The sequence below is a fragment of the Macrosteles quadrilineatus genome, unplaced genomic scaffold (genome assembly GCF_028750875.1).
Source record: "Macrosteles quadrilineatus isolate MER2022 unplaced genomic scaffold, UCM_ALF_1.0 Scaffold_6__1_contigs__length_79288215, whole genome shotgun sequence".
In the NCBI taxonomy this organism is placed as follows: domain Eukaryota; kingdom Metazoa; phylum Arthropoda; class Insecta; order Hemiptera; family Cicadellidae; genus Macrosteles; species Macrosteles quadrilineatus.
Window position 1 is genome coordinate 25,774,064 of NW_026542599.1, and position 16,492 is coordinate 25,790,555.

At 34.4% G+C, this 16,492-nt stretch overlaps 1 protein-coding gene across 4 annotated transcripts in view; it reads right to left on the reverse strand.

Annotated features, from left to right (window-relative positions):
* Positions 1–16,194, reverse strand: part of LOC128996608 (transcriptional repressor p66-beta-like) — a 28,453-nt gene extending 12,259 nt beyond the window's left edge. The window contains exons 1-5 of one of the 4 annotated variants that reach the window (XM_054422006.1): positions 16,058–16,194; positions 10,034–10,628; positions 1,437–1,496; positions 470–695; positions 82–189 (exon numbers count right to left, since the gene is read on the reverse strand). In XM_054422006.1, coding sequence (XP_054277981.1) covers positions 82–189; positions 470–695; positions 1,437–1,496; positions 10,034–10,344 — 705 coding nt within the window. In that variant the 5' untranslated portion in view covers positions 10,345–10,628; positions 16,058–16,194. Of the gene's footprint in view, positions 1–81; positions 190–469; positions 696–1,436; positions 1,497–10,033; positions 10,629–15,701; positions 15,772–16,057 lie in introns of those variants that run through there. The other 3 variants (XM_054422010.1, XM_054422009.1, XM_054422011.1) reach the window with 3 other exon arrangements.
* Positions 16,195–16,492: the final 298 nt, after the last annotated feature.

Below are 16,492 nucleotides of genomic sequence, written 5' to 3' on the forward strand. Positions count from 1 at the left end.
CCCGTCCAATATCCTAACACCTCTGAGTAAATTTACTATTTTTAATGGAAGTTGATCAAAATAGTACGTAAGCATAGATACCTGTCGCAACTTTTTCAGCAACACCAGTTTCATCTCCTCGTTTCGTAATTCCTCGCGAAGCCGCCTCACTAGACGTTCACGCTCCAACACTTCCGAAGGGCTCAGTTCCTGCAGACGACAGGATCAATACATAAGAGCAAATAGTTAACATTGCAAAGTGGTTGTCTTTTTTAAAATCTAAGTTGATTTTTTTACGTTTGTGCTTGTGAAGAGAAATATTTTTCTTGTTTTTACCATGTAACAATAAGGGAAAAAGTCTTAATTTTTGTGACCAAAATTTTTGTGGGAACACCTTAAATTAAAACTTTTCAGTCCACCACACTTTGTAATACGGTGGCTGTAAAACATTAACTTGATAAAAGTCTAAACTAACATCTTAAACACACACCTTGATCGGAGGTAGAGGAGGCATCTCCCCGTCATCACTATCACTATCCATACTGCCGTTGCTGAACCCGTTCAGCCTCGGCTCATCATCAGTCACCACAACCACGTCAGGGGACTCTGCGTAGCTGCGCAGCTCTGTGCGGGGCCGCAGACTCCTGCGTGCTGACATGTTGGTGGGCCGAGGGGACGGCTGGGATGCAGCTGGACTGCTGTCTGTTCTGCGATTACTGCAGACAGAGCGAGAGGTTGAACATCGGGCATAAGTGGATTGCCAAGTGTTATCAGTTCTTAGTGGTAGTTTTAGAAACATTAATGCATTCACATTGTAGAGTCTAGTAAATTTTAGAGCTTTGATACTACGTAATAATTTGTGCAATTTAGGCCTAAAATATAATTTTTTAATGTAGTAATTATTTAATATATTCAATTATATCTCAAGAACCCCTCGAGGGAGGGGAAACCGTTTGTGAGTTACCTCTTTGACACCTAGAAGCATTGGTCCACCCAAGTCGAATGAAATATCAAGTGTTGGGGTGTTTAGGTTGTTGTAAATCTGACAAAAGGGCTGCTTAAATATAATTATCAAAGCATTGGCTTTCTTATTGAGGGTTTGAAGTGATTCATATCTTCATTTACATTAGTACTCATATACCAAATCACTGTGAAGGGACTTAAGGAACACATTTTTAAAAATCTATATAATTAAACTATAAATTATGTAATAGAGAAAAGCTAAACAAAGATCTACAGGGTTCCACTTTGGTTTAGGGGGACCCAAGACAGATGTTTCAACCCAAAACTCAAGTATTTTGACAAAAACAATCTACTTACCATATAGAAAGTAAAAAAAAAAATTATCCAAACATAACAGTTCTTCGGTCTGTTTGTAATTACACCAGCAAAAAATATTTCAAATAATAAGTAAAGAAACCCATCTTCAAATAATAAAAATCCGTAGTCCTACTCACTTGACACTGAGGTCTACTACGGAGGCATCTTCGTCTACCTCCATCCGTTCCATCTTTTCACTGGAATCAACAATATTCATTGTATCAACAAAGTCAAATATTCAATTAGAAAAACTCGTAAGGCCACCATCGAGCTTTCTACGACAAGCAAACAGGTTAAAATCTGAGAAAAAAATCAAGTTTCTTACTTAACCCTGAAATTGTTTGCAGATTCCCTAAAATGCCAGTGCATTTTGCATAGTTAATTTATAAATAAATAAAAAATATTATCTATGCAACTTTATATTATTAATACAGCTTTTTATTAGTAAAATGACTCATCCGCTGACCAGGAATTTCAAGCTTAAAGTAAAGAGGATAATAGAAGACTTTGTAAACCCCTCATTACAAAATATGTTCTCTCTAAGAAAAAAAAACTGTTACAATTGATCCATACGTAAATGGAAAGTCTAGCCTTAATTAGGTATCAAAAGCCTGGTTATTTAATTATTACTTTTATGTGAACAGACCAAGATGAAACAACTGACATAACCTATGCCTTAGCTAAGTAAATATTTTTTTTTATCTATATAAATAAAATTAGAGTTTTGTCTGTACATTGCTCAGAATTATATACTTTTAGGTTATTTTTACGTTTTATACATTAAAGAAGCAGAAACGAGTCTTATCTCAATTTCTGTCTGTCTGTCTGTCCCTTTGTCTGTAACACTCAAGATGGCATTTTACGCAATCTTCTCCGTGAAAACCAGAGTACATATCAAGATCCAAGTGATTTTAATGTATTCACTGGATTGGCGAGAGTGTCTTTAGTGATTTAAATATAGCCTCACTACTTTGTAAATAAAATTACGGACGTTCAAAATTGCAGTTTTGTGCGATTTTTGTCAAATTTTCGTTCAATTTTTATCACATAATCGTCTATGAAATAACGAACAGCTGTTCGGATCAAGATTATTTTTTCTAGCTGTCAATGACATGTTTACAAATGTTGTTTACAAATACCGCAACTATTTCGAATCACGTTTTGAAAGCAAATCCCAACCAAGTGAGATTAAAAACGTTTTTCTTACACAACGGATTTAATTAATCGCAAGTGCAATAATATAGTCTAATAGTGTAACCGTAAATGAAATTAAATAACTAGACATCGTCCAAATCGGAACCAGAAATTCTTTGAGTATAAAATGTTTCTTGAGTTTTGACAACCAGAAAGAAGAAGACCTTGAATCAGTGTTGTATAGGGCTGTGACACTGAAATGATCGTCGCCAATAGCTTACAAAAAAGGTTTCCACTCATTGACGGCGCTTAAATGGCGATTGTGTAAAGTGTAAAGTAAAAAATCACAACTGCAGTGGGTGATTGTAACAGAGGTTTAACAGAGGAGGTGCTAAACTCGCTTTTCCAATGTGTCACTTTCTGTTTCTACTCACCGTGTGATGCAATCGCTGGACCATACAGCCAATAGGCCCATAGCTCATATCTTGGGTACGTAAGCCTACATATTTATTCATAACAACCTTTTTGACGACGATCCTTGATACCGGTACTTTTCCATAGAATACATGGCCTACCTACTTAAAAAATAAAATTACAAATGACCAAACCCCCAACATTGTGTGATTTTCGTCACATTTCCTTCTAATGTTAATAGATATACTAATCATTGTTTAGAGAATGCGTAATCTATTAAATAACAAAAAGTTGTTTGGGTAAGGTTGCTTCTTTTTCAAACTGACACCGATAAGTTTACGCTATAACTTTTTACGAGAAAATCCAAAAGCAAGAGATCAATAACCTCGGGACTAGATATTAATGTATTTAATTGGTCCGATTTACTGTAATTCTTAGGTAGGTTCTTACGTAGGTACTGGTTCTTTTCCTTAGAACCGGTAGTTTACAAATTAGATATCGTTGGTGTTGCACCTTATTTATTAGAGCCGTCCGTATTCAAGTGATGTCTTAACTCTGTATAAGTTTTGCTTTTTCTGCCTGGATTCCAAATCTTAGCTTACCCGGTATGCTAAGAAAATGATAACCTATTTGAGTAAAACATTTGTTGGGCAAACCATCATGAATTGTTTACGCCTTTATATTGTTTATGTATCAATAGTTCGTGGCCTTTGTTGGATTGTTGTATTGTGTTGTTTTGTTGTATGTTGGTAACGCATTAATGTCCTTATTTCTCAGTGTTTCACGGAATGGACAAGAGCACCTTTGATACTGAAAATGTCAACCGGAATAAAGTGTTAAATGGTGAGGTTGAGGTAGTACTTTAAATACGTTTAAGTTAACCGATGTGGAAAGTAACTTTCAATTATAGGCCTACGCTTCATGGATCTATAAAACATTTTTAAGTTTAATCATTGGACATATGGACCAACACGATCCGGGTGACATTTAATTGCGAAGCATTTATTTTGGCTTGAACTGTCAGATTCTGTATTTGCGAAGGTTTATATATATTAGTTTTGCCAGCATATCTGCAAATATGCAAACTAATTGCTGTTCTTAATCTTAATATAAGAAGGTTTCAACTGACTACTATAAGATCCCCGTGCGTAGAACGGGCACACAGCTAGTTTATTCATAATTTGCCTCCAGGATTGATTAAATGGCAAAAATAATAGGTTACTACCTTGTCGTCATCAATCCTATAAGTTATTTGTCGTAGCAATAGAGGAATTGAAAATGGGGTTTTAACACCAAAACTAAGTTAGTCATCCACGACAAATATAGGATTGATGACAACAGGTTAACCTATTATTTTTTAAGCCATAGATGGTGTATGTAGCTGGGGTGTTTCCTTCAGTATCTAAAAGATGGTTATCAATGAACAGACCAAGATAACTAAACTACGCTAGAAGACTGTAACATCATGGTTCAAACTCCGACACTATCAATTTTATGGTTCAGAAGTTATTATAATTTTGGAGATTTCCCCGATAAAACCCCATAGTTACTTCCGCAGCTTACCCAATTGTTATAGAAGCAGAGGAATGTTCAATTTTACTGTAAAGGAAATGGGAGAAATTATGTGTCAGTTTGCTGATTTACAGTATACTTAATACAATAAGGGTTTTCTCTGTAACATCTGGTTTTCAGATGTCCTACATAACCGATTTTCACGATTGAGGTGTCAAAGCTTATGAGCTAGCGGAGTGACAAAGGGTAACGAAAAAGGTATATTTTTAAGGGCTTCGCCTCCCCTTGCGTTTTAACTATCAAATTATACAACTATTTCTAGAGTTCACTATCAAAGATCGCTGGCCAACTTTCTTTCCAAAGTTTTGTATAGCCTATGTATTATTGCAATCTAACAAAAAGGTCCTTCAGTTGAAGCAGGGTTGGTACTAAATTTGGTAAATAAAATTCCCTGACTTTTTCAGACTGATATTAGCCTATACTTTTCCAGGGATACTGTAAGTCGATATCGACTAATCAAAATCAAGAAATATTAGAAAAAATGTAAATATTTAACTTCACTCCCAAATACAAAACTTGTTTCAAACTATATACATATTGATTCCTCCCACATACTGATAACTATCAATATACAGGGTGTTTTTTTTTAAACTTGCATCTTTATTTATGTAAAAACCGCAATAGATAGAAATATGCAGTTTGCGGGAATCATCTATTGACGTAGGGGGACCAATTGTTTTGAATTCAACGTTACATTCACATTCCCCCCCTTTCCCCCCCTGCCACCAACTTATTTTTTTTAAATAGCAAGGTACCCCTTGTGACATATCAAATAAAAGAGCATAAAAAAAGAAAATGTTTGATGAAAAAAAATTGAAAATCGGTTCATAAATTTGTGAGATATTCCCCCCCTCACCCCCCCGGAACTTAATTTTTTTTTTAATAGCAAAGTACCCCTTGTGACATATCAAATGAAAGAGCATGAAAAAAGAAAATTTTTGGTGAAAAAAAATTGAAAATCGGCTTATGAATTTGTGAGATAATCACCCCCTTTTCCCCTACCCATAACTTGTTTTTTAATAGCAAGGTACCCGCCCTTGTGACATATCAAATGAAAAATAAATTTCGCTAAAATTTTTCTTTTTTCATGCTCTTTCATTTGATATGTCACAAGGGGTACTTTGCTATTAAAAAAAATTAAGTTCCGGGGGGGTGAGGGGGGAAATATCTCACAAATTTATGAACCGATTTTCAATTTTTTTTCATCAAAAATTTTCTTTTTTCATGCTCTTTTATTTGATATGTCACAAGGGGTACCTTGCTATTTAAAAAAATTAAGTTGGGGGCAGTGGGGGTAAGGGGGGGAATGTGAATGTAACGTTGAATTCAAAACAATTGGTCCCCCTACGTCAATAGATGATTCCCGCAAACTGCATATTTCTATCTATTGCGGTTTTTACATAAATAAAGATGCAAGTTTTTAAAAAAACACCCTGTACAAATGTGCATCAGTGATTATGTAGTTCTTTTTGCAATAAGTCATCACCATGACAAAAACCTGTTAAGAGCAAAACGTAGCATATCTGTAAAAAGGTAGTCTTTCAGGAGAAATTCCAGAATTTTTTCATAATTCCCTGACTTTTCCAGGTTTTCCCTGACCGTACCAACCCTGTGAAGGTTAAACCATAGTAAAATTTTGAACAAGAGACAAAACAATTAATGAATATCAATTTAAATGGGCTACTTTTTTTAATAGTTGTAAACTGGTTGAGTTAGGTAAATCACATTTTTTACAGTGTAGGCTAAGACATAAAATCAACAAATGGAATTAATTTTGATAAACCCTCCCCTAAGGTCACGACCTTCAATTAAAAGGCTCTATTTAATCAAATTTAAATATTGAAGATGCATCAGCTCTTAGATTTGTTTTTACTTAGCCTAAGTTATAAGCTAGTTTGTTGGTTTACTTTTCCTTAAGTTAATCTTTTGATTCTCAATATAGATGTTTACATTACGATAATGTTATTAGTTTTGACTCTGCAACAAACTTTAATGCTTGAATACACAAGAGCAAGAGATATTCATTGAAATTGGGAATTAAAGTAAGATTGATATTTGCCTGAATAATTTGCATGGCAAGTGTGGGTACCTAACTGTTTTTTTTACAGTAGATTTAGAGACCCAAGTTATTATTATAATTTAAAGTCTGTTATTTTCCTAATAATCTTTTAGTGAACAGACAAAGCTAAAACTATGCTAGAAGACCGTATCAGAGCAATTTTAATTTTTAAAAACCATCATTCCTCCCCATAATCAACAAGAGATACATCTTCCTTATTTCCTCTGTGTGAATAACACACTTGTTCAAACATTTGTTCACAGATAAGAGACTTGTTATCTCTGTATCTGTACGGAACTATATTATATTGCTCAAGCAACCTTTCAGTCCAAGCCGAACACGAGATTAATAAAACTTCCCAATTTACAACACTGATGAGGCAACCAATCTCTTCTAAGTTATTTCAACCCTCAATAGACAATATGTTTGTTACAGCTAATTATAATTCCAATTTTAGTAACTCTAAAGACTAATATTTAAAAGAATATTTTGACATAGTGGATTGGATCAATCATTAAGAGTGGATTAAATCTACATCTAAAAAAGCCTCTCTCCAAAATGTGGATGGATTAAAGTCAACACTGGACTTGTAAATCGAGTAAATACATAAACATGTAGCCTATGCAAGAAGCTTTTGCAAGGCTGAATTTCTATGTGATTTTGTACATTGAGTAAATTACATTTTATTGTATTTTGTATGCCTTGTTTTTTACTGAGTTGGGTTTTACTGTTTCTCATATTTCAATTTTATTTTTTATTCAATAATCTGTTCTGTTGTAGTATGTAGTGCTATGTGTATATATTTTTGTACTGAAAATCAGTTTATTTTATGAAAAATGTAGGGTGTGATTCACAGACTCTTTTAGGCCTAATGTGTATTAAATTTGTAAAAATCAGTACGAGAACCAAATAACAGATGGTCTTTGACCATTGTTATTTGTGTGTATGTGCAAACACTGTATCATTATTATTTTATTTCATTAAACCACTTTTCTTCATCTTCTACTGAGTTGGGTTATTATTTGTGAAGTACCTAGTGGAAATTTAAACAAAAATGAATGTGACAATTTTGTTGTACAGTATTACATTACTATCTTAAGTTGACTCAGCTTTATACAAACAAAAGCCTAGGTGCCACCCGGTTTGGCTGGGTTCCAAGGCAATATGGTCAACTTATGACCTAGCCTAGTATTAAAGTCAGATCAGTTTTTCAAAATATTAGTTTGAACTTGTGAGTAAACTTTATGTGATATATTGTTAAATTTTAAACATGTTTAATCGCAAAGGAAAATTACTCATCCATGTAGGCCTATAAGATCACTCTCAGCAGGCATGTAGAAAACGTCCCACGTCAACATAAAGAAAATTTTTTGTACAAACATAAATCTTAATGCCTGTATCGGTGCAAAATAGCTGAATTTTTTTATATACTTAAATTTGATAGGTCTAGGTAATCTAGTTTCACACTTTAAAAATTTACTTTGGTAAATTAAATACAATAGGCCTAACACTTATACTTAATAAACACTAGGGGTTCAGTGCAATGTGGGGGTGCACGCCTCTTAAGCAGGATTCTATGGATAGAGCAAACATCAAGAAATATTGAAAGGAGTAGTGAGATGCAGGTAGAAGGTGCAAATCAGATAAAAAATCTAGTTTTTTTTTTGTAAAATGTCACATTGATTTATTAAATGTAGGAATTTCCCATTTTAAATTCATAATACTAATACAACATTTACTGTGCACTTTTGGCAAATTAACATCTTTTTTAATATTTAACAAATTTTAAGAGCTACAAATCAGAAAGACTTCCTGATTTTTTTATTATTTATGGTTTAATTGCTACTGAGGGAATTTTCCTTTTCTTGAGTCTAAAATAGAAATTTGAAAATCAAAGTAGGTACCGGTAGTCTTGAACAACAGACAAAAACAACAGAATAGTATCCAGGCCTACCTACAAAATTGTATGTACAGTAAGGTAAGGTATTATAAATTTTAAGATAAAAATTGAGACTGTGTTGTGTATGGATATAAAAAACAATACTCCCACCGCAACAAACCTGCAGACTAAGTGAATTTCCATTTACCTGGCTGGATTTCTATTAAAATATACCCTGAAAATTGTCAGATTTATTTCATATTTAAATAACATTAATTTTAATGAGTACCTAGGTTTGCTGCTACAGGGAAGGTATTGAGGTGTGTTTTTATTAAAATGTTGATAGGTTAGGATGAAATAAACAAAATTGCCAAATTTTATTAAAATATATCCATAAAAAAGCTAACTACAACAGTTTATTTATTCTCCATAAGAATAACATGGGAATTTTAAATTTAAAGATTTTTAATTATCCACGTCTTCAATATACAAAATTATTTATTTTTTTAAGCTCAACAAAATGGTCTGGAAAAAATTGTGAAATTTTATGTTTTTAGAGTCAAAAATGGGAAAAACAAATTTTTACCCCACAAAACCCCCCATAGGCTATACCCCCGTTCCCATAGTCCGATCATGCTGGTTTGCAAACTCGTTAGAATAAACGTAGGTTTACTTGTTTTTACCAAATTTCATCAAAACAAAATCAGATCATTTTTGCTCAAGTTATCGCGCTAACTTGAGCATACTAATTTATGGAAATATATATATATGAATTTGAATGGAGGGTGTTTTTGGCATCTGGGGACCTCAAAACGAAAAAGTAAATCAGTCCCGGGTCCAGGTCTTACCATCAGTAGGCCTGCTAAGCTATATCGGAAATTCGCTAAAAAGTTTTCAATTAACCAAAAACTAATGTAAGCAGGGTTAAAAGACCACAAACAATCAATTTCTCATAGCGTTGCAAAACATTATTACTCAATTTAGTGCCGTATATGCAATTTAGTCAATCGTATGGTCGCCATTTCAGAATAAAGTACATATACAGTATGGATCATTTGTGTAGTTTCTCCCATTTAGGCAACTTTGTTCCACTGCTATCAATAGTTGTGGATTTGAAACAGATGGTGTAGGTCCGTTAAATATAATATTGCCAAGTGAGAAGTAAAAAATAAACAATAACTAGCATTTTACTATAATTTGTAATGCTTTATTGTATTTAGTCTATTGCATTAGTTTTGTTAATAATACACCAAGTAAAATTAGTCATCTCCTATAAAATGTTATAAGTTATTTTAAAAACTTACAACTGCAATTAATTCCTTAAAACTGAATTGACACAGGCATACTATATCTAATAACATTAGCCTATTTATACCAAGTCCCAATAAAATAGGCGGACACCAGTGACACCACTGTGCAAATTAAGACAACGATGTGGACACAGATTCCTCCGGTGCATATAACATAAACGTAACAAACACAAATGGAAATACACAGTGATCATGCACACACTCGTAACGGTGAAATAAAATAACTTACACCTCAAGAGTGGAAACGTAACATAAAACGTTCAAAATGAAATTCCAAAGTGAGGAGACTACAACACAACGACTGACCACAAGCACATACTAGTTCATCGCACTACGGCACAACACCCAACAACGTTGCCGTCCTACCTTGTCTGGTCTGACTGATTACTAGAGCAAGCGGTCGACTCTGCGTCTTCTAGAGAATCAGAGTCTTGAACGGTGTTTGTATCTGATTTTGCACCTTTTTTCTTTCCAGAAGGGCTATCAGAATCCAATCGCTTTCTTCCTTTCTTTCCAAAAATCGACCCTTTGGTGGTCAAACGTTTGATTGCCTTGTTCACTGATCGAGCCGACCAGCCTTTCTCGGGAAATTCACTGACTAACCTTTTCCCGTGCCAACCATTTTTCTCATAACACGTTTTGATCACGCTCAAGTCTTCTTTTGTGAAATGTGGCATAATCACTCATGAATGCGTTTAGAAGAATTACAGTTAGTTTATTTCAAAATGTCAATATTCATAAAAAATCAACAAAATGATTATATTACTGTCCAAAGAGTTTTTGTACTAGCACCACTCACAACTTTTGGTTTATCAATTGTAAAGATCTATTGTTGTAAATTTTTGATCCACAACATTTCACACATTGATAATATTTCATTTATGCTAACAACATAGCCTCTACAAAGACAGTCAAGCAACTATCAATATGATTCACAAACTTAACCTCTTTTTACCTAATCCTGAAAAAAGACAGCGGAGTTAAGACTCATTAAATAGCCATTTTATATTTATTGTTATTAATAAAATGTTTAAACTCGTATTTGTTACTTAATGCCTATCTTGGAGCTACTGTAAAAAATACAAGGCAATCGGAATACATAGCCTATAGGCTATTTGGTAGGTAAATTGTTTGTTTGTGGAGACAGAAGATTTCACCTCATATGTTGTGAGCTTAAAAGTTATGCAGAATTACGTCTAGATAACCACTGTAGTTAGGCCTAATTTAACAATTTAAGTTATTAAGTCTCCCAATAAATATTTATCTTTTGACAGTAACTTAAAAACTAAGGAGGTAAGTTAATATTTTGTACCTACTTACATAACTTGGGCCTACCATATCTTATTATCTTTTAAAAAATATTAAGTTAATTTTACTTAGCCTACTTAAACATAAGTAAATATAAATAATTATTTCAATTTTAATTTAATGGGTCTGGCCTACTAAAAAAAACTGAACCAACAATCAAAACGCTTACCATAACTTTGAAGGCCTAAGCCCTACAGTTTTGCAGTTTAAGTTGTGTTACAATGCCTAATTTAGCCCCAAGTTACACTAAGTGGGTAGACTTCCGGATCTGTTGGCACAAACAACCGAATGAAAATATTAATCGATAGGTATCGATTATTCGATATATCGTTTGGTTAACTTAGTTAGGTAACTTAAGGTTAACCTAACCAAACGATAGGCCTATATATCAAATGAAATAATCAAATAATAGATATTTTCGTTCGGTTGTTTGTGCCAACAGTATAAGTACGGAAGTCTACCCTACTAAGTAAGTAAAGCTGTTGCACGACTTGAGGATTAAGTTACTTACTGGTATGGCATTATGTTGAATCCAAAGAAACGATGGGCTGCACTTTACGTTCCACACTCATTTGAATAAATATATCGATCGATAACTTATATCAATTATATCATTTGATATATCAAGTTTGGTTAGTTAAGTTAGGTTAAAACCTAACCTAACTAACTGAATGAAATAATCGATAACTTAAGTATATAGAATAATCTATATGCCTATGTCGATATTTTTCATTTCAATGAGTGTAGGACGTAAAGTAAAGTGCAGCCAAACGATGATCAACCGACTTGATCAACTGATTTGGAATAGCTTTTTTAAGGTAAGAATAGTGCTCATTGGTCAAGTTAGCCTACTTTGTTAACAGGTGTCAATCGTCCATTTTTGGATGACTTTTTTTGACCCTCGAGTGTCAATCGTCCATTTTTGGATGACTTTGCAGACGTTACGTAACGCGCGTATATTTCGGTTACGATCGGCTGTTTCGGACCATCGAGCATACCGAAATGACCGGGAGATTCTGGGCTTCATGGCAACTACAAATGTTTGCCGTTTTGCGAACTAATTTTTTTACAGCTTTCTTCTTTTTCCAGATGTTTGTGTGTTTTTACGTTGTGAATGTTGTTGTCTGTTGTTCTGTGTTGTGGATTGTTTTTAATCATAAACAATGAGTGATTTGCGGTCCGATGACATTCGAGAATTACTTAGTAATAGGCTTAGTGATATTGATGAAGATATTATTGATAGTGACATTGACTTAGGCCCAAACTCTGTGGAGGAGGACAATGAGGAAGAGTCTCTGTTGGATTGGTCTAGTGGCAGTGATGAAGTATATGAGCCTGATTGGGGTGATTTGGACACCTCAGACCGTGAAGAGTTGGCTGTGGATGATCCTGATGAACTAGAGGAACCTACTGTAGGCAATCAAAGTAGTGGTAATGGTGGTAGGCCTAGGAAGAAAAAGTCAAAAAATCTTCTCTGGATTAGGGTCTACCCTCCAGAACCTGAAAGGGACATAGAAAGTAAGTTTACTAGGAGGGGATGTGGGGGTCAAAACCTTCCCCCCAGGAACTCTAAACCTATAGATTATTTATACTTATTTTTTACAGAAGCAATCTGGAACATTTTGTGTAGATGTACGAATGCCTACGCCAGGAAAAGGCTTGAGCAAAACCGTGCCAACCTCTCACCCACTGCCCGGATACAAAGATGGGTCGATACCTCTATATCTGAGATAAAACAGTTCTTTGGTTTATTTATTAACATGGGCATAATAAGAACAAAGAACATAAGGCACTACTGGGAAACCAGGGAATCCCAAGTCATCCCATTCTTCAGCAAGATTATGTCATGCAACAAGTTTCTGTTGATTATGTCCAACCTGCAACTCACTACTGTTAGTGGCTTTCCCCGGGGTGATCCTCAATTTGATCCATGGTTTAAGGTCAGATATTTATTAGACAGCCTTAACAGGGCATTTAAAAAGCATTTTGTTCCCTTCCAAAATGTTTGTCTAGATGAAAGCCTCATCGGAATGAAGAACAGGTGTGCGTATATTCAGTACCTCCCCAAAAAGAAACATAAACAATTTGGAATTAAAAAATTCGAAACCTGTGACTCTAAAACAAACTATGTAATACACATAGAACTTTATAGTAGTAAGGATTTTTTGGTTGATGTACCTGGCCCCTTTGTACAAAAGTGCGTACTCCAACTAATGGAGAACAGCGGGTTGCTCGGCCATGGCCACCACTTGTTCACCGACCAGTTCTACACAAAAGTGCCACTTGCACTTAAACTTATGGAAAGGCAGACCTATCTTACAGGTACAATAAATAAAAAATCCCAGTATCTGGCTACAACATTGAAGAAAACACAGCTGGGGGCAGGTGAAACAATCTATTTCCGCCACAAAGACGTCCTCTTGGTTTCCTACAAACAAAACGCAACAAGAAAACCTGTGTTCGCGCTGACAACTGCCTCACATGCAGAAAATAAGCTAGTTAAAAGCAAGAAAGGAGTAGAAGCAGTAAAACCAGTCCTGATTGATAAATATAACCAGTGGATGGGTGGGGTGGACGTTTCAGACAAATCGGTCTACCACCTTTCATGCAACAGACAAACGACCAAGTATTGGAAGAGAATTTTCTACAATCTGTTGGACATTTCTCTCTTCAATGCTTATGTGTTATACTCCCTGAACACTGACAAAGCAATGAGCAGGAGGAACTTCTATATTGATATCGTGGAAACCCTCTGTAACTCCAGAGATCCAGCTCCAGTTGCCGGACCATCAGGCGACACCTCCCACATTATGCAACATTTGCCTAAGACAAAAGCAAGAGTATGTGCTGTGTGCTCAAGGAAAGCCACTTACTGGTGCCCAGGTTGTAACTGTGGAGTACACAAAGAATGCTTTCACAAGTTACAACACTTTTGGAGGCCCTTGAAGGCACACAAGAAACTGAAAGTGGCGCAGTGATGTAAACCTCTCTGAAACGACCGTGTACATATTAGCCTATTTTGTTTTTTACTATTTTTATTTCAATCACTGATGCAAACACAACAAAGTTGTATATTTTCTTTTTCAGTATTAAATTCTCTTCAAGATGTGTGTGTTATAATTAAAATAAAGTGTCATTTAAAATTGTGTGTTTATGTGTGTTTATGAACAAAAAAAATTTTGTGGATATTTTCTGGGTTTGAACCATCTGAAGACCTGTCTGTTTGAGGTAAGGACCATAAAGTTCACATTATATGATAGCCAATTTAATTCCCTTTAAGAAAATATATACTTTTATATGTCCAAGTCATCATATACATTTTTTATATAATTTTATAAAATTGTCTGCAAAAGTGCCGTATGCATATGACAAAATAGTGACTTTTTCACGGGTACATTCTTTTAGTTTTTTCCACATATCCTTACAATTTTCAATACAAACCCCATAAAAGTATATATTTTCTTTTTCCTAATTAAATTTTGAACAAAATGTATATTTTGGATGTTTGATTACTGATGACTAAATGTATTGTACGAATATCGTTAACTAAAAATTTTTTTTTTTTTATATATTTTCTGGATTTCAACCCAAACCAAACTATTATACCAGACATTTAGGCCAACAAATTTTATATCAAAAGTAAGCCCATTTTATCTACTTTAAGAAAATATATACTTTTATACCACCAAGTCATCGTTGTAATTTTTTATAGCATTTTATATAAAACACTGCCAAATTGCAAAAAATCGCATGACATTTCAGGGTTGTCTAATGGACACTTAGAGGGTTAATAGTCTAGAGAGGAATTTTAACGTTTTGCATTAAGTAAGTTACAAAACTTACTCAAAACGGCTGCACTTTACTTGACGTCCTACACTCATTCGATTGTTTTTTCGATTAGATATTTTCATTCGATATAGGCTATCGTTTGGTTAGTTAGGTTAGGTTAACCTTACCTAACTAACCAAACGATATATCGAATGAAGCAATCGATTAACTTAATCGATATAGGCCTAGGTATCGATCGATATTTTCATTCGAATGAGTACGTAGGACGTCAAGTAAAGTGCAGCCCTCAAAACCCCTAACTTATCTTAGTTAGGCTAAGTAAAATGGCTTTACATTAAATATTAAATCAATGTGGCATTGAACCAATAATTCTACATAAGAATTTGTTTATGCTAACTTAAGACCTTTAAAACAATTCAAGAAGACAGCCCAAGCCTTTTAAACTTAAGAAACAAAGCTCACAACCACAGACAAAATAGACCATAATTAAGTTAATGACTAAGTTACCGAATAACTTAGTCTGTGCCACAACCAATTAAAATGTCTTAAGTTACAAGCCTTTGAGATTTAAACATAGGCTAACTTAAATAACTCGAATAGGCTAACTTAACAGCCTATTGACAGATCAGGATCAAGTTTATTAACAAAGTGTAAAGCAAAATCAATTTTTGTCAAAGTAAAAATCCAACACAACAATGAGCAATCACAGCAGACCAAAGTAGACCTGTCAACAACTTAAGTAGGCCCGAGTAGGCATACCAAGTTAGCTTATGATCTTCAAAACATGGTATTTTTTAGTGCTAACCTTTTTGGTAGGATATGCCTAGTTTAAACAAAGTTAGGCTTATCATTTAACTTAGTTACAAAGTTCTTTAATTTGACTTTAGAACTATCACAAAACTTGGTAGCTGGATGGTTCAGAGGTGAGTTCACTCACCTGGGTTTTGAATGGTTGATGCAGATTATTCAAAGCTTTCTGCTATTACAACTGTGTTATCTTAACCTGCTAAGCCAACAAAAGCAATATCACCATGCTGGGTGAACGTTTGTTTAAAATAAAATGCAAAGGTTTTCGATAACTGAAAGGTGATGTGCGACATCTTTGTGTCAACAAAATGAAAGCTTAAGCTAGTTTAATTACTTGCAGCAGCATCCTGTGGTGCAGGTTTCATTTGACCGCAAATAAAGGGAAACATAACCTAGCAACTACTTTAAAATGCATCGAGGCGCTTTAAATTGAACTTCTAGCAATTTTAAACTATTTATAAACTTATTTTTTTATTAAAAACATACCTGAAGGGGTCAATCAAGGACGTCCCAATTTGTTAACTGGTTGACAAATCGATTACAAAAGTACCGACAAGGTGTTGATTACAATTTCAGTGTAACAACATATTACATTTCAAAAAGTTACCGAACTATAAAACACTTCAAAAAGTTGTATTTGAAGTAACCGAAAATGTTTTTTTACACTTAACACATTAATTATCAATCACTAAATACTTTTAAGCTCACGCAAAAATTAACAACTGATTCAATATGGCGTGGCCTTGTTTTTCTCTCATTCTCCCCAGTTCTTCCTTGTCTATCACTCTCTCACACACACGACACGCTCTCTCACTCTAGTAGCCTACTAGAGCGAGAGAGTAGCTACGGGGACCCCTTATGCATTACATGGATTCCGTGATGAAATGACAATAAACAAATGCACGTGACCTCTCCGGCGAT